At 35.3% G+C, this 19,966-nt stretch overlaps 2 protein-coding genes and 1 long non-coding RNA gene across 3 annotated transcripts; 2 read left to right on the top strand and 1 right to left on the bottom strand.

Annotated features, from left to right (window-relative positions):
• Positions 1-4,161: 4,161 nt before the first annotated feature.
• LOC128169175 (E3 ubiquitin-protein ligase TRIM71-like) lies at positions 4,162-13,039 on the bottom strand. Its single transcript, XM_052835339.1, has 2 exons — positions 12,703-13,039; positions 4,162-6,312 (listed from the first exon to the last, which is right to left on the bottom strand). Exon 2 carries the CDS (start codon positions 6,287-6,289, stop codon positions 4,619-4,621), a length of 1,671 nt encoding a protein of 556 aa, XP_052691299.1. The 5' UTR covers positions 6,290-6,312; positions 12,703-13,039; the 3' UTR covers positions 4,162-4,618.
• LOC128169203 (uncharacterized) lies at positions 10,026-12,134 on the top strand. The gene is made up of 2 exons (XR_008241507.1): positions 10,026-11,035; positions 11,754-12,134. It is a non-coding gene; the product is annotated as an uncharacterized LOC128169203 (long non-coding RNA).
• Positions 13,040-16,086: 3,047 nt separating the features above from the next.
• Positions 16,087-19,703, top strand: LOC128169197 (ankyrin repeat domain-containing protein 16-like). The gene is made up of 3 exons (XM_052835365.1): positions 16,087-16,382; positions 18,684-18,806; positions 19,598-19,703. The coding sequence occupies exons 1-3, from the start codon at positions 16,087-16,089 to the stop codon at positions 19,701-19,703; spliced, it is 525 nt and encodes a 174-aa protein (XP_052691325.1).
• The last annotated feature ends 263 nt before the right edge of the window (positions 19,704-19,966 follow it).

Consider the following 19,966-nt stretch of genomic DNA (forward strand, 5'->3'; position numbering starts at 1 on the left):
TATCATGATTAATTTTCTGTACCGATGTTTTAGCTATGTCATGTATATAAATCAAGATTATTTAATTTTCATTTCTTAGATTGTTAAAAGAACAGCGCTCTCCATTTCCAATCGAGGATACGACTTTGGGAGAATCTAAAAAGAGATTTTACTTCATTGTTTTTAGAAAAAATAGTAGTAAATCATGACACAGAATCTTGTGTCTTTTTTTATATATGACAAGATAACATTAGATGTATCTACAAGCTTAGGGACGTGACTACGTTTTGTGCATAGTGAATCTTATATTTAAAACTCGAATTTTCAAATTACAAAACTAGGTTATTCTGAAAAATCCATTACTTTCTGTTGTAACTCATGTCCGTGAAAATGTGTAAGGGGGTTGGGTGGAGTTTCGTGTTGAAACCACAGGGACCAAGCCCGTTTTAACATTAATTTCAATGTAACCATAAATAAAGAAAGGGGTCGAACTCTGACCCAGATAAAAAAACTACCAGCTGCTCGCTTCAAAAGCCTAATAAATCAATTATTTTTTATAACACTTGCAGTATGCGTGTATTTTTCAGAAAAATAATGTCTAAGATACACTTATGCCGAATTTCAAGATGATGGGTCTTAAAATAGCGAAGATATACGTCATTATTATTTCGAATTCGCCAGTTTATTTTTTCCTCGGACATTTACCGGTCCAGGGCTAACGATGGGATTTTGCCTCTGACAACAGCAGTATTGCAACAAGTCGAGAAACATTCGCACTAATCTTTTAAAATCTCACATCAAACACACGCTATTTACATCCTTAAATTCCGATAAAATTACGTAAATACTCTCCAAACTGAACTTTTATTCTGCAGCCACATTGACTTCTGACAGGGCCAGCCATTTTGACGTCTTCGAGAAATACTGATTCTGATTGGACCATCAGGAATATTAACCAATGAAATTGAGTTTAACATTTTCTATCACAATGGCCGGTCTGGTCAGAAGGTTAGAACTCCGGATCCTTGGCCATTGCCCCTTGGGTTGCATCAGCTTCCGCCAAAAATGTGGACGCTCATTCCAAGAACAAGGTACCAGTCGTGGACTACACTGAGGTGTGACGGACGGCAGCTAGGGTCCTTCCTCTACGTCTACTCAATTGCTTGAGACTTCTGGTGGTCTTTGCTCTTGCCTTGGTGGAACTGGCCATGGCGCTTTTCTTTGTATGGGAGGCATAACATTTGTCTTGGAGTCTAAAAACAGTTCTTTTCAGTGCAGAACACGCTGGGAATGGCTGCTTGAGTAAGAGGAGAAACCCACCATGTGTGCCCCTCTTTATAATTGCAGTAATTGGTGAAAGGTACTAAAACCTCGCCCCTTATTTTTTCGAAAATCAATTAAGTGCGTTTAATTTGCAATTGCATTAAACGATCTTATTTAAGATAGTGACAGTAATTAAATATTTAAGGTAGGAAAAACCATCTTTAGGTAAGCATCAACATTTTTGAAAAAAAAAAGTCCCAGAGAAAGGGGGGGGGTCAAACCCCGGAACCCCCCTCCCATGTCCTCTAGATCAGCTTATCAATATACATGTACTAGTATATAGATTAGGTACATAGGTGTATTATGGCAAACTGTGTGTGTCTTGACGTCATGCATGTTTTAGACTTGATCGTGCATCGTTGCGACAAAATATTCTGCTTCGGATAACAATATAATAAATGTTTTTTTGCATAAACTAAAGTGTTGAGCATGCCTGTCGTGGAAAATATAAAACAGACAGCAACATTGTCTACGTTAATTTTTTAATTGACTCTCGTATATTTTGTGGATGCAGTTAAGGAAAGCATATCCTGGCATATATAGGGCGCACGTGTCATCTCAATATCCCTGCAAACTATTAAAATTGTTGAATACTTTTTTGAATGCTGGATTTGTCGAATATCGAATTCAGATCCAAAAAAGGCAGCTTTCGGAAATAAACTAAGTTAATTTTTAAATGATTTGTTTCCGTACTTGGAGGAGGGGTGGCAGTTTGGAAAAGATTCCCAGGGTCTAACACGTGGGGTATTTCGAGTCAATTTACCCAGCAAATGTCTGATATTTGTCTAAAATTATTAAACGAGGAAAGATGTGGACATGGTTTGCATTTATCATATAAAGTTTTATACAACTTTTCATTTATTGAAGCTCTTGTTGAATTTTTCACCCTTTTATTGTAGATTACATTTAAGTATATGCGAGTTTATATCACTTAAACGTAAATTTAATTTGCATGACTGATCAAAGAGAGATAACTCCTATTACATACATTTTAATAAAACTTAATCAGAGCACTTTGGTTTTTTGTTTTGTTGAAATAAAAATCAGGCACGTAGCATCGGGGGGGGGGGGGGGGGCGCTGCCCCCCCCCCCCTTTTTCTCGCAGCAAGGATTTTTTTTAAATTCACATATAAAAATTTGAATAATGATGGAGTTGGCCCCCCGCTTTTTTGGAAGTATGTAAAAAATTGATAAGAGAATAAGGAAATGAGGAGTGAAATTGATATACTACGGTTAATAGCGAATATTGTATCAAATATTACTTTTTATGTCCGATCAAACATTTTAGCCAAAATGTCTTTTATAACAATATCTTGAATTTATTAGCATAAGACAAATGTAGCACAGAAACACTAAGAAAAAGAACGATAAACGCAGATATGAAACAGGAAAAATAAAATCAGACACATAGCTACGGGAGGGGGGGGGGGTAAACTTATTTTGCCTACTGACATATTACTTAGAGTTACTTATATAATTCAAAAAATAAACTTGTGTCTCTACTTTTCTATCACTGTAAGAAAATATAGAAATTATATTGAAAAGCATTATAACAGTTCAAGAAGGTCGTAGTTACATCCTGTAATAAAGCCCTCACCCCCCACCCCCCCCCCCCCCGAACCCTACGGATTAAAATTAGCAGAGTTTTCTGGGTTTTTTTTCAAGTCTTGGTCCCCTTCAACTTGGAAAAGCGATGCTACGTACGTGCCTGATACCATAACATATCTAACATTTCTATCAGAATTCTATTATCTAGCAAAACATCGACTTTTGTAGTCTTTTAACTTAGTACTCCAAACATATTGACACTGTTTGCGCCAAAATCTTGTCTAGAACCTCATTGCCAACTATTCTATAATCTCCGCTCATACGTTGGTATAGGCTCATTTTGATTGAAAAAATAACGCAAGTCATTCAAATCCCTGTTGCAGTTACCCTGTATACATCAGAAATGTTATTTGCAGCACATTTGAACCTTTGTAGAAAAAATAAATAAGTTCGTAAATTTGACTCTGGGTTTTTTTTTATTCGCATTAAACAGTGAATTTTAACATTTCTGTATTTTTTCATGCGCGGATATAGAGAGGGAGAGTCGGTACCCCCTGAAAAACTCAATTTTCTTACTTATATAGTAAATTTGCCGAAAATATGACTCGGACCTCCTCTGGAAAAAAATTCTGGATCCGCGCATGCATTTTACACTGAAATGAAGAGTAATTGTGCTATTTTATTAACCCTTCGTCTTACTTCTCACTGGCGTCGGAAGCAAATTGAAAGTGGGGGGGGGGGGGGCTAGACTAATCCTCAAAAATATTGAGCCCCCCCCCCCCGGTTCCGACGCCTATGCTTCTTGTGACCTTTGACCTCATCCACTTGTCAGCATGTTTAATCGTCATAATGTTTACCAACATCGATGACTTAAGTCTTAAAATACAATAGTTTGACAGAACACTTACTGACATATTAACCTATTGACCCATCAACCTTTTGAACAGGAAATATACAAGGGGTCGTGCTATAACAATGGGCAACCTGCTTACAGGGTATGGCTAAAATAAATCATCGATCCATAACCTGAGAAGATTGCTCACTTCTTCGATTAGACCTGGCCATTGACAAAGAGGATGTTTTTTTCATTTCAGATGCAACAATCAGCATTGCTTCAAAATAGTCTTAGAATTAAATGTTACAGAGTTTAAAATCTCCAACTGATAATACCAACATTCAGACAATTTGCTCCATACAATTAATTCTGAAAATCCAATTTATTTTTTTATATTTAACGCAAATACTTAATTTGTAATAAAACAACAAAATCCCTTTGATTAGGTAATAAAAATAATTAAAACAAGATCACATAATTGTACACAAATCATTTATTATACACAATGATATACTCATCCAACAGAATGACATAAATTAAATGGGTTTTTTTCAAACATTCACTTGTTCTCATTCTTGATATACAATGTTCATTAAACAGAATGTTTGATTGTATTCTTTTCAACTTTTAATGACAAGCATATATATATACACATGTATATATAATAGTTTGTTTGGAAAGTAAAATATTTATGCTGTCTTTTTTTACCATTAAAATCACTGCACAAAAACAATGAGTTTGTTACGATTTACATAGAGAAACTAAACAATAGTATTGTTGGTATGTAAACAATATATGAAGGTGTTTATTTATTAACATAAACTAATTATATAATACAGATAATTAACTGTTATACACAAACAAGTATAATATATACAGTCAGTTGGTCAACATGTAATACATACAAACAATGTTACACTGCTGTGTAATGTTCTAGACATATTGTATTTTCTTCACTTTACCTGTTGTTAACTCAGCCACAAAGAGGTTGTCTCTGGTGTCCACACATAAACCCCGTGGAGCCTGTAAATGACGTTTGTCAATGTAGCGGAGGAACTGTCCGTCCTGATCCAGGATGTGGATACGGTGGTTGTCACTGTCTGCTGTCAGGATCCGACCCTGGCTGTCTGTTGTGATGCCACGTGGACTAAATGATCCCTTGGAAGTAGAGGGAGGACCAGTGTAGGTAAACCGGAGTTTCCCGGCCTGATTGACCACCACTACTGCACTGGCGTTATAGTCCGACACACAGATATCTAGGTTCCTGTTCTCACTGATGTATTTAATGTCGAACACACTAGATGAATAGAGAGGTTGTCCTTTGTCGTCGTACTGAATACTTTGTTTCTCTGTGGAGCCAGAGTAACACACAACTTTTGTTTGTTTATCATCATCACTGACCATGACAACCAGGAGGTCACCAGAGGAGGTACTACAGACACCGCGAGGTCTCCACCCCCGTAGTCTGATCACTGTCTGTATCTTTTTATTCTTCACTATGTTCACAGTTCTATCATCATAATCTGTATAAACTAGATCCCCACTCCTTGTCACTGCTATGTTCTGTGGACGGTTCCCTGACTTGGTTTGGACTGACTTCACTAGTTTCCCACGGAGGTTGTACAGACTCATGATGTTGTCCCAACCACACGTCCACATCTCCTCATCACTCAGACAGGACACACTGTATAATAGATTTAATCCTCTATACTCGGTGTTTATCTGTGTGATGATCCGTGGTACATCAATGAGCGGTCTGTCCGGGGGAGAGGACTCGGCACCGAGAGATTCCATGGTGTAGCTATGTTCTTCTGTTTTGATAGATGACGCTGACAGAGAACCAAACTGTTGATAAAGCTGTTCTTTGTTGATCTTCTGAGGGGTAAAACTTGGTAAGGACACTGTGAGTTTAGGAGGCAATCTTCTGAATTCATCATTCCTGGATTTGTAGGCAGAGACATGGCTGACATCATTGGAGTCCAGTAACGTCTTTAGTTCAGTAATGGTCTGTGTGATTTCAGAAATGGTGTGTTTAATTTCATCTTCCTGTTTGTCTAAGACAGCCAGGTGTTTGGTGTCCGTTTCCTCCATGTTAGATTTCATGTTTCTGATAATGGTGTTTATTTCTCTGTGCAAGTCTTCTCCATGTCTGTCGATTTCTGTTGTTAATTTCTGGGAGTTTTCATTCAGAGCAGATTTCTGGACTAGGATAATGGATGCAATCTCTTGATATTTAAGATAAATGGATTTCTCTAGTTGTTGTAAATCATTTTGAATTATTTCTTTCTTCTTGTCCATGGTTTTAGTTATTTCAATAAATTGATGGCCATTGTGTTCTTCAGAGGAAAGACATGTTGCACAAATAGGAATGTCACATTGTTCACAGTAATGTTCGCATATTTCTGAGGGATGTTTTTGACACTTTGGAGTATATCCCCTCTTTTTAAATGGTACCACTTTGTGTTCTTTGGATTGATCAGATAAATGGTCCCCCTCACAGGCTTTACACAGATATTTGTTACAAATGACACAGTACATGGGGGGGCCCGGGGTCTCACAGAGGTGACACCGTAACACATCCTGAAGGCTGTACTCAGGGTCCATGGTCAGACACTTTTATTCATGTTCTGAAAAATAAACACAAAAATTGGATTAATGATATATACAATAAAACTTACATATAATAAGTGAGATGAGTTCAGAAAAAGTCTTAACAGAAATGTTTCTATCATCCTGCTTCAAATAATAACACAATTGTTTAAGGAGAAAATACATTATCCTTTTATTTAAACTTTATAAATTTGAAGCACTGAATCTCTTTTGAAACTCAACTTCATTATTGAAAGACAGATTTATATAAGGAATAAGGAATCATTCTTTGAGTATTATGAGGTGATAATTTCGGTCGGGGGCTCGGGGCGTGATCAAATCCAATAAAGCCCAAAGGGCTTTATGATAGATTTGATCACACCCCGACCGAAATTATCATCTCATAATATTCAAAGGGTGTGTTCCCGTTTTGCACACATTTGATAATTGGGTATGGAACAATAGGTGTGATTTGTGTTGTGATAGCAATTATAGTCTGCTTTCAGTCAAAGATTTTACCTGGATTTTTACCTGTGTTTTATCAGTGCCTTAACGATAAAACAAGAAGAATACAGATATTTTGTTGTATTTTATGTCTAAATAAAATATGATAAAATAAAGATAATGATATATTTAAAAAGTCTGATAAAAAAAATAATGATTAGATTAGATGAATTGACTTTTACATTTTTTGTCCATTTACCTTAAATATAAAACCAGATGAATTGGGAAAAATTGCTGGTTCAAAGCCAATTGGAAGCTGATTCAATGGATAATTATATGATGAAGGGGAAAACTACATAGACAGTCATATGGGGTACTCCGTGCATCTTTTTACAATTAGGTTGCAAATTATGTAAAACGCATGTTTATAATTAATTGTTTGGTATCAACAGAAAGAATATTATGAAAGAAAACAGATCTTTATCACAAAATATTTCAATCTTCGAAGTAGCGACCTTGACAGTAGTTCTTATGACATCGCCGCTTTAGTATATGGCTGGTCACTTTCTAGTTTTACAAATCAGAGGTTAAATACATAAAAAATCAAACAAAAATATTATTTTAATATCTCAAACTGAAAAAGGTTGAAAATGCATGAATTAGGTCTACATTTGATAGGTTTAGTGAAATAATCTTTACAGTTTTTGAAGCATGCATATAAAATTGCCTATTTATCATCATGCAGTTTGTCTATTTTCTTCGATTATTCAAGATATAACACAACATAAATTAAAAATATTTAGCGGCGTTTTCACTAGACATATTTCTTCCATTTATGTCAGCAAAAGCAATAATTAAATATTAACATATGATATTTTCTCTCCAAACTTTTAGCATGTACATGTACTTTCTATAGGCAGTAAGTTAAACAAAGGCGCTACATATTCAACATTTTTGCAACAATCTTTCTTGTTTAAACAAATAATGAAATTGTTCATGACCAAATTGATGTTTGAAATCAAACTCATTAATATGGATGTCAATTATTATATAAATGTGCTTTTATGTAAGTTATATTGTAACATAAAATACATGTAATTTTCAATTGCGAGTAGATATGTTTTATTTATTTTATTGTCAATTGCCCTCGCAGGAATTGTGATATAGACTATAGCAATTAAGCAATTATCTCACCTGGTCAAATTCCCGTTTCGCACACATTTTTTCGATACCTAATTTTCAAATGTGTGCAAAACGGGAACAAACCTATTCAAAGAATGATTCCTTATTACTTATATTTATATAATTTTAAGCCATCATACGATTATATATTTGAATATGAATAAGCAAACCCTGCTGGTGCCTCGATTTGGCGTCATTTGTATTATTAGTTATATAGTACAAAATTGATACGTAGTTTTATCACAGGCAAAGACACTGAAAAATGTAAATATATGAATATGAGTTCTAAAAAGTGCATTAATTTTGTCTTCATAAAAATCTCATAATAGATATTTGTTTTTAAAACTTACTACTGCATCAAACAAATTCAAACAATCTTTACTATTAAAATATATTGTATACATATATTTGTTTGCGTTTTTTTTTTTTACTTTAATTGTTGTAAATTTTGTTACAATATTTCATTATATTCATTCTAAATAGTAGCATATTTAAAAAAAGATATATTTTTGTATAAATTTTTAAATAGAGTTTTCATTAGTTACTAATAAATATTCCATTCCTTTACAGTTCAGATTTTATTTTTATAAACAAGAGGCCAATAGGCCTTGACGGTCACCTGCATGAGTACCACATACAAACTCGTTTAAGTCTCATATATGTATTTAGTGAAGTTTCATTCTGGAGTAGAAAATTTATAATATTGTACAGACCACCTCCCTGCCTGAAATCTTTCAAAAAGGACAATGAAACCTATAACTTTTGCGAAAAACTTACAATTATAATAGAGTGCATGACCTGATATTGAAAAGATGCAAGATTCTGATATTAAATAATTTCCCCATATTTGTTAACTTTCAGGATATGTTTTATGTGCATATATTTTCACAGATAAACTGAACTCTTTCCAAATGGTTTTACAATGTCTTAAGTTAACTTTGATAGAAGCTTCATTCTTTCTCTTTTTTAAAAATGGGAATTTGCTTATTTCTTTCATAGAAATTCCTGAGCAGAATAAAATAATAAGACAAATTTATAAGCCCACCTCAGCCATAACCCTTGCCTTACATGTATATGTAGGTGACATAAGATGACAGCTTAAAGTTTTTTTTCTAAATATGCAGTCAGTTTTTATTTTGTGTCAGCAGATGTTTTTTTTAAACATTATATATATTGACACTAATTGACCATTTTGGCCACACCCTGCATTAAGAACCTCTACCCTATACACTAGATGAGTGTTTTGGCCCCGCCCTAGATTCAAATCCCTTCACTTGGAGACATGAAATAAAAAAAAAATTATAGATGGCTTTTTTTCCTTCTTTATGATAATGCAGTCAGCTTTTATTCAGTATCAGCAGAAGTAAAGTCTAAAAGAAGACTATTTTCTTAAACATTTAAATGCTTGAACACTATATGAATATTTTGGCCCTGCTCTAGAGTCAGAACCCCTACCTCGGGGGACATGAAATTTATGATTTTCATAGTGGGCTTCCTGGTCTAAAAAAAATTCTATACTCAGTTTTCCTTACAGGTGAGTGGGAGTAGAGAAAATAATTTTTAAACATTATATGCTTTTACACTAAACATCCACTTAGGCCCTACAGTCAAAACCCATACTCCAGGGGACATGAAATTTATAATTTTAATTATAATTACTAAGTCAGTTTTTCATACAGATGTGTGAGAGTAGAGAAGAAGAATTTAAAACACAATATGCATTAACTCTATATGGCCATATTGCTGCCTCCTCCCCCCACCTACGGGTTGAACTTCTGACCCAGGGGCCATGAGCTTCACAATTTAAGCAGAGGAGTTCATGAGTAACCATGCATTTCGTTTTTTCCCCATATGTGTTGGAGCTAGTATGAAGAAGAATATTTTCTAAGATTTAATACATTTTTGCTATATGGCTATATATTGGCCCCGTTCTAGGACCCAAACTAATTCTGACCAGGGGTCAAGAATTTCACAATTTAGTTTTAACAAAATTAATATACCGTTTATATATACATGTATGAGATTATATAAAGAGGAAGATTTTCTAAGATGTTATACATTTTTATTATATGGTCATTTTCGCCCCACCCTAGAGTCTGAACCCTGACCCAGGGGCAATCCCTTAGCCAAAAGAAATGGTCAATTTTCCATTTATTTACCATTTCTCATCCATTTTTCTCTGATTTTCCATTTATTGACCATTTATTTTCATTTTTTCTGGAGTCAACTTTCTCAAACCATTTATTGAAACCATTTATTAGCCATTCATACAGAAAAATGTTTTAAAATGGCCATTTCTTTCCATTGATTCATCATTTATTTAAAAAATGGCATTGAAACTGAATTGCCTTTGCCAAGTTCACCATTTTCCTTCCATTTTTTTTCTAGACCATTTTTCCCGTTGAAATGGTTATTTGAAGAAGCTTGATCTACTGTTTAGTATGTGTTGTATACGAACTGACAGCTATACATAGAATTGATACCCAAACCATCAATTCCTTGTTATTACATGTATTTTCCTTGATCATGCAATGAAAGAAATTAAAGGAACATACAACAATAAAACAACTTATAAATTCAGAAGAAAAAAAACTTCAGCATGTTTATTGTGCATATATATATTACATACATATATATTAAATACAATTAAAGCAATATTTATCAATTGCCAGTTGAGTATGCATTCAGTTAATAACGTCGACATATTTTGTGTGGTGGAGTCGTACATCATGATACTGGCAGTATGCTTCCAGAATCTGAGTGCAAGATGTAAGCCATTCAAAGGTCAATATGACGTAGTGTTGGTCATTTAAGTTTCCTCTCTGGTTCAGTCATCCCGGCAGGGGGTAGCGTTATCTCTGAAACTTTCCACTGAAGCCACGTCTGTTACTTGCGTGGCAGCACTTGTACAGTGACCAAGGAACAATAATGGCCGATTTATTTCAAAGAGGAGATCCAATTTTTCTGGTGTTTTTTGGTGCAGACACAGGCAGACCAAGGCAGAGAATTGTGTTCTTAGTAGAGGATATAATGATTCCGTTTCTTTTCTGACATCCACTCTGATATGACGATGGCATGGTGGACATATAAGCCTACAGGATTATCTGGAGCAGGCTAAAGTGTTCCCATCTGGCAGTAAGTTTAAGATATTTATTGTTTCTTTGGAAATATTTCAGTATGTAATTTAAAATGAAACCTTTTATTATTTTCAAGATGACCTCTTCCCCCCTTAATTTTTGAATTTTCTAATGCGCGCGCATCATATATCGTATTTCCTGTTTACCTTAGTTATCCAAAGTTTTTGTATTTAACATCGGAATGACAACATATTACCATTATAACGAGATCAATTATTAAAATCACACTTTGAATGATGTAGGATTTATTTATGTAGGTCTAATCTTATGGAAGTAAACAAGTCAAAGCAGTGATCCATCCCGGCTCAGGTCGAAAAGTCCCGATATATAGATCAAATACCTGCGCGGATCGGGGGGGGGGGGGGTGAACTTTGGCAAAACTGAAATTTATTAAATTCGTATAAAACATTATTATTTTTCTTTTTTTTAATTTGCATTGGGACTACCCTGGCAACATAATCAATCAATCCCCCTTCCTCCTTGAAAATTTTTCTTGATACATGGATATTAAAATGATATTTTTTCTATTTTACAAATTGTTACAGACATCTGACATATAGTTATACGTTGATGAATATTTTTGAGGCACCAAATGAATTAACACCATCATTGAAAATTCATTCTATTAAGGAGCTAGAGTTAAATGCAAACATAGAATATACACTTAAAGAAAATTTGTATTACATCAATATTGTAACATTTTTCATTTCTTTCAGAGTACAAGCATGCAGGGACAACGAAAATGAATGTGGAGAACTTGAACTCAAAGTCCCAAACTAAACTCATTCAAAACAAAACTGGAAATAAGTGTTTTCATAGGAGAAAGGGCAACAGCTCTTTTTTAGTGAGCAAGTGATAAAATGCACAGACGATTTAATGTATGTATTGAGCATGTTTCTGAACATTTCCTGGGAGGATCCAACTTTTTATAAAGAATCATTTCTATATTGTGTAATTTAATGTTTTAAAATGGATATTAAATGCATTTGTTAAAACACCATTTCTTTTCATTTTTTTCTCTCATGTTTAAATGGCTAGGAAATGGTTAATTTGCATATTAACTGTCCCAGAAAAATGGTGTTTCAATGGGTTTTAAATGGTGTTTCAATGGTTTTAAATGAAAATGGTAAAATAAATGGTTAGAAATGCTATTGATTCTGTACAGCATTTCTGGTGTAAATTCAAGAAATGGGGGAAAAATGGTCAGAAAAAAAATGGTAGAAAAATGGATTTTCAATGGATTTCATTTTGATAAGGGATGAATTTCAAAATTTTGGTAGAGGGTGTTATGTATACATCATAACCATGCATTTCCTTCATACATGTATGTATCGAGGTGTAGAAAAGATTTTTAAAATTTGTTAATTCATTGTTAATTTAATGCAGACATGCAGTGTAATGCAGGCATGACGGTCGACACACACAGTCATGATGACGAATGAAGACCAACTGCAATTGGTCACCTGAGTGAGTGACTCAGGTGACCTAAAAAATGCTACAGGTTGCTGTTTTTGTCCATTTTTGTTATTCAAACAAAAAATCTGTTCATATTTTCTTCATTAATTTTCAATTAAAGTAAGCTGATACATTTCAGCAATATTCATTGATATAGAACATTTATACTCAATGGAAACAAATTAAACGCATTTAACGAACTATACACACCTTTATAAAGGCCTTTAACTCAAAATGGCGACATATCTTTAATGTTTACCATTTGTTTACACTTCCTTGTTGATGGTTCTCCCTGGCAGCCTGTAAAAATCACGTGATTGGTTTAAATAAAACTTCCGGGTAACCCCAAAACGAGATTCAATACATCATGCGCTGATCGGGGTGGGGGTGGGGTCCGAAACATCCCCTCTTTTCGTTTTTTTTTTCATTTCTTAGTTTACATAGTGAAATTACCGAAAATATCCACATGCGCCTGTTTTAGACAGGAGGTCTATTTTCTATACACATTAGAATACCTCCTGTATGAAACAAGCATTAAGCGCTGCCAAAAAATATCCCTCGTACCCCCCCCCCCCCCCCGGATCCGCGCATGATACTTTGTGCTACATATAATTGATTGTTAAAGGACAGTAAAGATAATCTAATTCATCTTAGTTAAATTGAAAAGGTTAATGAGTATCATGATAAACATGTACTAGCCGACAGACATGAAGTCTGGCTTATGAACTTCAACATAACGTTTGACATATCAGAATTGATGTTAAAATATGTGTGTGATCGGAAGAACACTTATGTGACTCCAATCTTATGAGTTGGTATATAAAATTAAACTCCCTGATGTGTAGGTCTCTATATCTCTTCTTCCAGACCTAGTTTTTCTCCGACTTCCTCATGTCTACTGTCGTCTGTTCTGTCTGTCTGTTGACTGGTCCTCTGTCTCTATATAGGAACTGGGTGGTTTCGCCCTCGTTACACGCGTGCTCTGAGATGTTTCGCCCCTGATTAAATACAAGTAATAAATCATGTAAATAATTGAAGCATAGATAGGTTTTATCCGATTACCTGCAATTATATCTTTAAGAATCCGTAATGTACTATCAAATTATGGATTTTTTCAAATAGACAAACCAAGAATTTAGTTTATTTTGCGACATTTTTTTGTCAATCTGAGTCTTGCAATAATATATTTGATACATGTACCAGTAAATGTTGCAACATATAACGTTAGTTATGAATGCCCCATCCAGGCACGTAGCATCGGGGGTGGGGGTGGGGTAGAGGGGATGCAGGAAACAGCTAAGTATGATCAATAGCAGGCACGTAGCATCGGGGGGGGGGGCAGCCACTTTTTCACGCAGCAAAGATTTTTCTTAAATTTACATTCAAAAAATTGAATTTACATGGAGTTGGCCCCCCACTTTTCTGTGACCCTGTACAAATTAAATTGAAAATAAAGATTTAAGTGAAAAGTATACCCCCCCCCCAACGTATTAGGATTTTCAGGATTTTGGTAACATCCCCCCTTTTTTTATACCCCCCCCCTTTTGGGCTTTTTTTTGGATGAGTCTGCTGCGCCCCCCCCCCCCCCCCCCCCCCCAACACACACAAACACACACTTTCAAAAACGATGCTACGTGCCTGTACTCTATAATTAAAATTACATCCTTCACGCAACCGTATTTGACAGGAGCGTGAAGGATATAATTTTAATTAGATTGTGAATGCTCACTCAAAAGTTATTTCGTCAGTTAGTCTTTATATATATTTTAGATCGTTAATCTTTCATGTGCTGATCAAACAACATCCTGACATGCTATAGGCAGACATTAAATGCGGTTAAAACCTCTCGGGACACAATATTTATAAAAATGTGATTGAATTCTTTTACTAAATAAATCGTATAATAATATATTCTTTTTGTAGTTTATACAATATATTTTATAGTGCATGGAGCATAAATTGTGCAATTCATGACTACCATCCCCAGGGGCCATAATGTTTTGGGGTAAACTTGAAATTTTACAATTCATATTTTTTTTAACAAAATCTTCTTTGTCAACTGTTGGACAATCAGTGGATAAACAAGCACATGCTGATGATAAATGAGGAGGCTTCTACCAAGTTATGGCTACAGGGTCGGTGATTCTCATGCGCGGATCCAGAAATTTTTTCCAGGGGGGGTCCGAAGGATAATTGTGTTTGCCAGGGGGGTCCGAGGCATATTTTCGCGATAATTTTACTATGTATATTTAATAAATTTTCATTTTCCAGGGGGGGTCGGGACCCCCCCCCCCCCAACCCCCCTCTAGATCCGCGCATGATTCTGATGTTGGAGGAGGGCTCCATTATAAGATAGTAATCGTTCAATAAATATTCAATATTATTCATCTTCGAATTCTCTATGTACCATTTGTTTTAGCAGACAAACGAAGTACAGGGTTATAATTATTTTTTTTTCGAGAGGTGGACAAACATAGCCTACATTCTGTCCACTTAATTCCAAAAGAGCAGGCAAGTAGTGGGAGAAGGGGGGGGCAGGGGGGGGCCTGCCCCCACCTTTTCTCGCACCAAAAAAAAGTTGTAAAGAAGAATTTTCCCAGAAGTTTGTTTTAAACTCGCTACCCGTATCTAAAGTTGTGTAACTTTGGTAAGAATATATAGTAAAAATTAATAGTGGTGTGCAACTTATAATATGTAGGTACACATTCTCAAATTCAGTTAGATGACAAACCGGGAAAATGGTAGCTACAGTGCTCGGTTTTTCATCAAACCGACCTATTTTTATTTCCGATAAAATTTGAAAGATTGGTGCGAACTTGGTCAATACTTGCATTGTTCCTTTCTCAAGAATCATACCACACTCTGTTAATATGTAAACGGTGTGACCGTTGGACCGAGCGCAGATTTAACACAGTGCAGTTTGATTTTTGTAGAATTTATTTGAAACGCACACCGTATGATCCGCCTGGTTGCCTACTCAAATCATAAGCCAAGGTTTAACTAAACGTCGCGTGCTCAGTCTACATTGTGACGTCATATTTCAGACGTAAAACGTTCAAGTTTTGTCTTCGGAAATAGCCGAGAGAGTTACGTGATTCCGAATTTTTTTTTATTTTGTCTTTCATTGTTTATCAATTAAATTCATATGAATATGCCGCTGTATTAAAATTGAATAGTTTATTCGGTATCTAAAATATCAGTTCCTAAACCTTAATGTTTTTAATTTTCCTTCTGATAATTTGATAAGACATACATAGAACATGTCGTGTTTCTTGATTGAAGTACTATTGAAAATTATCAGGTTTCCATTTTAATTTCTTTTAATTCAAATTACCTTCTATTGAAACACTGGAACTTATTTAATCGAGTTTAGGGGCAACAAACTTCGATAAGTACTGATCAATCAATGATCGAACTAACTTTTTAAAAACAAAATGGCTGCCAAGATGGCGGCGCCCAGGGCTGGAAGAAATTTTTTTTGGCCTTAGTACCCCTGATTCAACTTTCATTTTTCACTGATTTTCTTTTATATACGTGTTACCATTAATCCTCGCTTCGCGAGGCGGGCTTCGCCCGCCTCTCGCTGCGCTCGGTATGACAGATGATCTTTTCAAAGCAGCTCAACGTGGTGACTTAGATTACTTTAAAAACCCAGAAATTCCGCTGAATACGTCGTACGAAAAATCAGGAGACACTGCCCTGCACATTGCTGCAAGATGTGGCCATGCGGCTCTCGTGGAGCACCTGTTACTCTCCGGTGCCGATGTGGAAAAATCCAACCTTGACGGCAAGCGACCCTTACACGAGGCCGCTCAAGCGAGTCAACTGGAATGCGTCCAGATATTACTCCAGTTCGGGGCACAGGTGGACAGCCTAAAGAGGGCTGATTGGTGAGTGTATAAAGTGTAGAAAGAATAATCTTACCGTGACAAGGCTACGCTCAGGTCACAGTAAGAATTCGTCCCATATACTTGCAATGTAGCAGCCGTGAAGCGGATCAGCTTCGTGTCAATTTTAAGTCCGTTAAAAATAATCTGCAGGGGAAAAATCACATTTTTATACATAACAAACCTTAATGAACATGCATATGTAGTTTATTCCTCAAAATATCCATTTCATGAGTCTTACCAAGGCATTTTGTTAAAATACACGTTTGAATTTGCCTGCCATTTTGTCGGAAATCGCACTCGGAATGTCTCGGATTTTATCATTAACATGGAGACCACAAACAGCGAATTTTCAAACGTGATGTTAAAAGTTGCAAAAACAGTTAATGTGGTAATATCAGATTCTAAAAGAGCAACATTGTAGGTATTGGATACCAATCATATGAAAATTTAGGCGAAAAACAGCGCGATATAATTTTTTTATTTGCTACGAAGCGAGTATATGGGATGAATTCTATCGTTAAACCGCGTCCGTAGGACATCTGTCATTTTAACGATAGAACATTCTATCTAGTGTAAACCCAGAGACCATGGTACCGAGTGGGTCAGAGCCCAGTAACCATGGTGATTGTTAATAGTCTGTCCCAAGATATTTATGCAGCACATTTGGACGATTTTTAATAAAAATACACATACCTGTGAAAGAAGTGCATTCGAATTGAAATAGTTGAAAGGGATAATTTCCAAGATAATTTCATCGACACATTATTATCTTTCACTCGGAAAAATTCACTGGAACAAAAACAGATTCCTTACGGAGATTTATAATGGGGATTGTTTACATCTTTTCTCCATTCGGAATACACTCGGAATAGATCACATAATTTTTCAACGTTATCATACTAAATACAAAATCCTCGTAGACATCACATTTTTTAGCATTGTATTGTATTGTATTTCGAAATTTTTCATTCATTTGAACCCTGAGGTATTTATAAATATGAAGCAACTAAGCAAAATCTGTATTCAGGATATCTTGGGACAGACTAAGTAAAAATTCAGGAAAAATTGTGACTGATACTCATTTCCACGGTGACTGGGAACCAAGGTGATTGACTATTCAATGATTTTAGAGTAACTGTAGATGGTAAATGTGAACTCCCATGGAATGAGTCCAAGATTGGCAAATAAACTCTATCATTTTTCTCTGTGATAACTTAAACCACGCGGGGGTGTTAAGGAAGCATATGGAATCTGAGTTACATGTAATTCCTTGAAATCACAAATCTTAGTTATTATGTACATATTCAAATATCTAAGCGATGAAACGTAGATCAAAAACAAATGAAAAATACTGAAGACAATTTTTTTCCAGAAATTAGTTTGTATTACGTAGATTTACACATTGATGACGTCATGACTAAAAGTTGAATGTCGTGTGAATTTTATCGGAAAGCATTGTAAACATATTCAAAATATAACTAATCTAAGAACTCATAAAGTATTGTGGTGTGATTTATTGAGAATTGAACATAAGAATACTGGGGGAGATGTTAGTTTTATCAATCATTCGCTAAAAGGTATGTAAATTTGCTTTTATTTCTCGGCCAGGCTTTCCTCTGTCGTTGTTTACGATATGAAAATCCGACTAGAACAACACTAACCCATATATATTGAACTTGAAATTTTATACGTATCGTTAGTTTGATCAATGCTTAAAATGAAAAGTGCTGCTAGAATCCCATGTTGTGTGTTGTTTTGATGCAATTTGCCGTTTTCCGTGCAAACTATATAAAAGTTGGGAAGGTTTTACTTGAACCGGATAAATAACTTTTTAATAAGGAAAAACATAGGATTCTAGCAGCGGTTTTGATTAAACTGAGATGTTTTGCTTTCACTTGGTATGTTTATTTTATTTTTGAAACCGCGGGGTAGTGTTGTTCTATCTCATTTTATGTTAAGGAATATACGTAAGCTATTTATAGTTGTCATGTGATAATGCACCAATGTGGCAGTTATGTACTACCCGATTTTATTGCAATAACATCTATTTTAAAGGATAATACTAAGTTTTTGATCTTATTCAAAATAATTATTTAATTTCACGATTTTGAATATAACACTAAATTACCCATATGCTTCCCTAACACCCCCGCGCAACATTAAATTTATTCAATATTTGATACGTAGGGTACTAGCGAATGGTAGATAAGCATTGCCATACAAATCTGATGAAACGAACAATGTATATAATACCCAACCCAAAGTACAGTAGTTATACAGATTGAGAATATATTATTACAGGACACCTCTAATGCTGGCCTGCACAAAGGACAGTTTTGAGGTTGTCCAACAACTTCTGAAGTCTGGTGCGAATGTATCGCTGAAGAACAAAGATGGATGGACCCCATTCCACATTGCATGCAGGTTTGTAGCTCATACTACATGTAGTTCCTCTGTGAAATGTTGTCCTTCTTAAGTTCCCATATATAACAGATCATTTTTACTTTCAGATTGGATTGGCTGTATTTTGTTCTTCCATTAGTTTTGATATATTACTAACTGCGGGTGAAGGTCTTTAGAATTACATTGGTAAACCCATGTAAACTTGGCTCTCAGGGCCATTTGCCCACCATTTAAAAAACTCAGGGGAGAGCTTCGCATCTTTAAATTGTTTTTTTCACTCTGAGTGCCTTAAATAAGAAGGAATTATTGCTATCCAAGATATACAAATTAGGTCTGTCAAAGTCAGGGATCAATCTAACTATCTCCAGCACAACTGACTAACCTGAATTAAGCTTCATGGAAATTTGGGTCTACTCGGAGTTTACTTTGGGTTTACTTAAGGTTTACTTTAGGTCAACAAGGGAATTGCTTTTAGGGTCAACTTTAAGCACTAAAGTGTGGTTGAAGCAGACCCGTCTTTTATTTTACCATCTTACTGCCTGTAATTACTGCCCCTTGTATATTCTGAATACACATGAAGCGTCTGCTTTCAGGGGTATATTTCTGATCGGGGTTTACTCGGGGTTTACTCTGGGTCATTAAACTTGGAGTAAACCCACAAAGTAAAGTTTAGTAAACCCAGGGTTTAGTTGGGGTTTACTTTTTGTTAGGTTGGGTCTGATCGATACTGTAGCTCTCAGACCAGTAGACCACTGTAGCAGTCTCTCTTTATTTTACCATAATTTTTTCATGAAAAATATATTTGTTTTCAGGGAAGGACACCTGGATATTGTACGCCTTCTCTATGATCATAACAACACTGTGATGAACACTGCCAGCAAGAATGGGAGGACCCCGCTACATACAGCAGGTCAATAAAGATAAAATGCTAAGTCATACTCTTCAACAAGGATTTTTGTGAATCATTGCGATCCCTAACACAAGTTCATTTTTCAAATTATATATACCAGTACATGTACTTGTAACAATTGATTTTAGTGAAATGTGTACTCTGAGAATGATGACGTAAATGCTATAAAACATGAATGCATTTATGATTTGTTTTAAAATGACATGGTTGCCACCTTATAGTGTTTTTCTCTACTCTTATGTGTAACTAGCTCTGTAATGGGCTAATGGCG

Source organism: Crassostrea angulata, unplaced genomic scaffold, assembly GCF_025612915.1.
Source record: "Crassostrea angulata isolate pt1a10 unplaced genomic scaffold, ASM2561291v2 HiC_scaffold_106, whole genome shotgun sequence".
NCBI classification, from domain to species: Eukaryota; Metazoa; Mollusca; class Bivalvia; order Ostreida; family Ostreidae; genus Magallana; species Magallana angulata.

What these genes read in the sequence shown, in the direction of transcription:
- LOC128169197 (XM_052835365.1), top strand. Translation starts at nt 16,087, where the DNA reads ATGACAGATGATCTTTTCAAAGCAGCTCAACGTGGTGACTTAGATTAC. An exon ending in AGCCTAAAGAGGGCTGATTG is followed by an intron (nt 16,383 to 18,683) that starts GTGAGTGTATAA and finishes ATATTATTACAG; the next exon opens with GACACCTCTAATGCTGGCCT. An exon ending in CCATTCCACATTGCATGCAG is followed by an intron (nt 18,807 to 19,597) that starts GTTTGTAGCTCA and finishes ATTTGTTTTCAG; the next exon opens with GGAAGGACACCTGGATATTG.
- LOC128169175 (XM_052835339.1), bottom strand. Translation starts at nt 6,289, where the DNA reads ATGGACCCTGAGTACAGCCTTCAGGATGTGTTACGGTGTCACCTCTGT.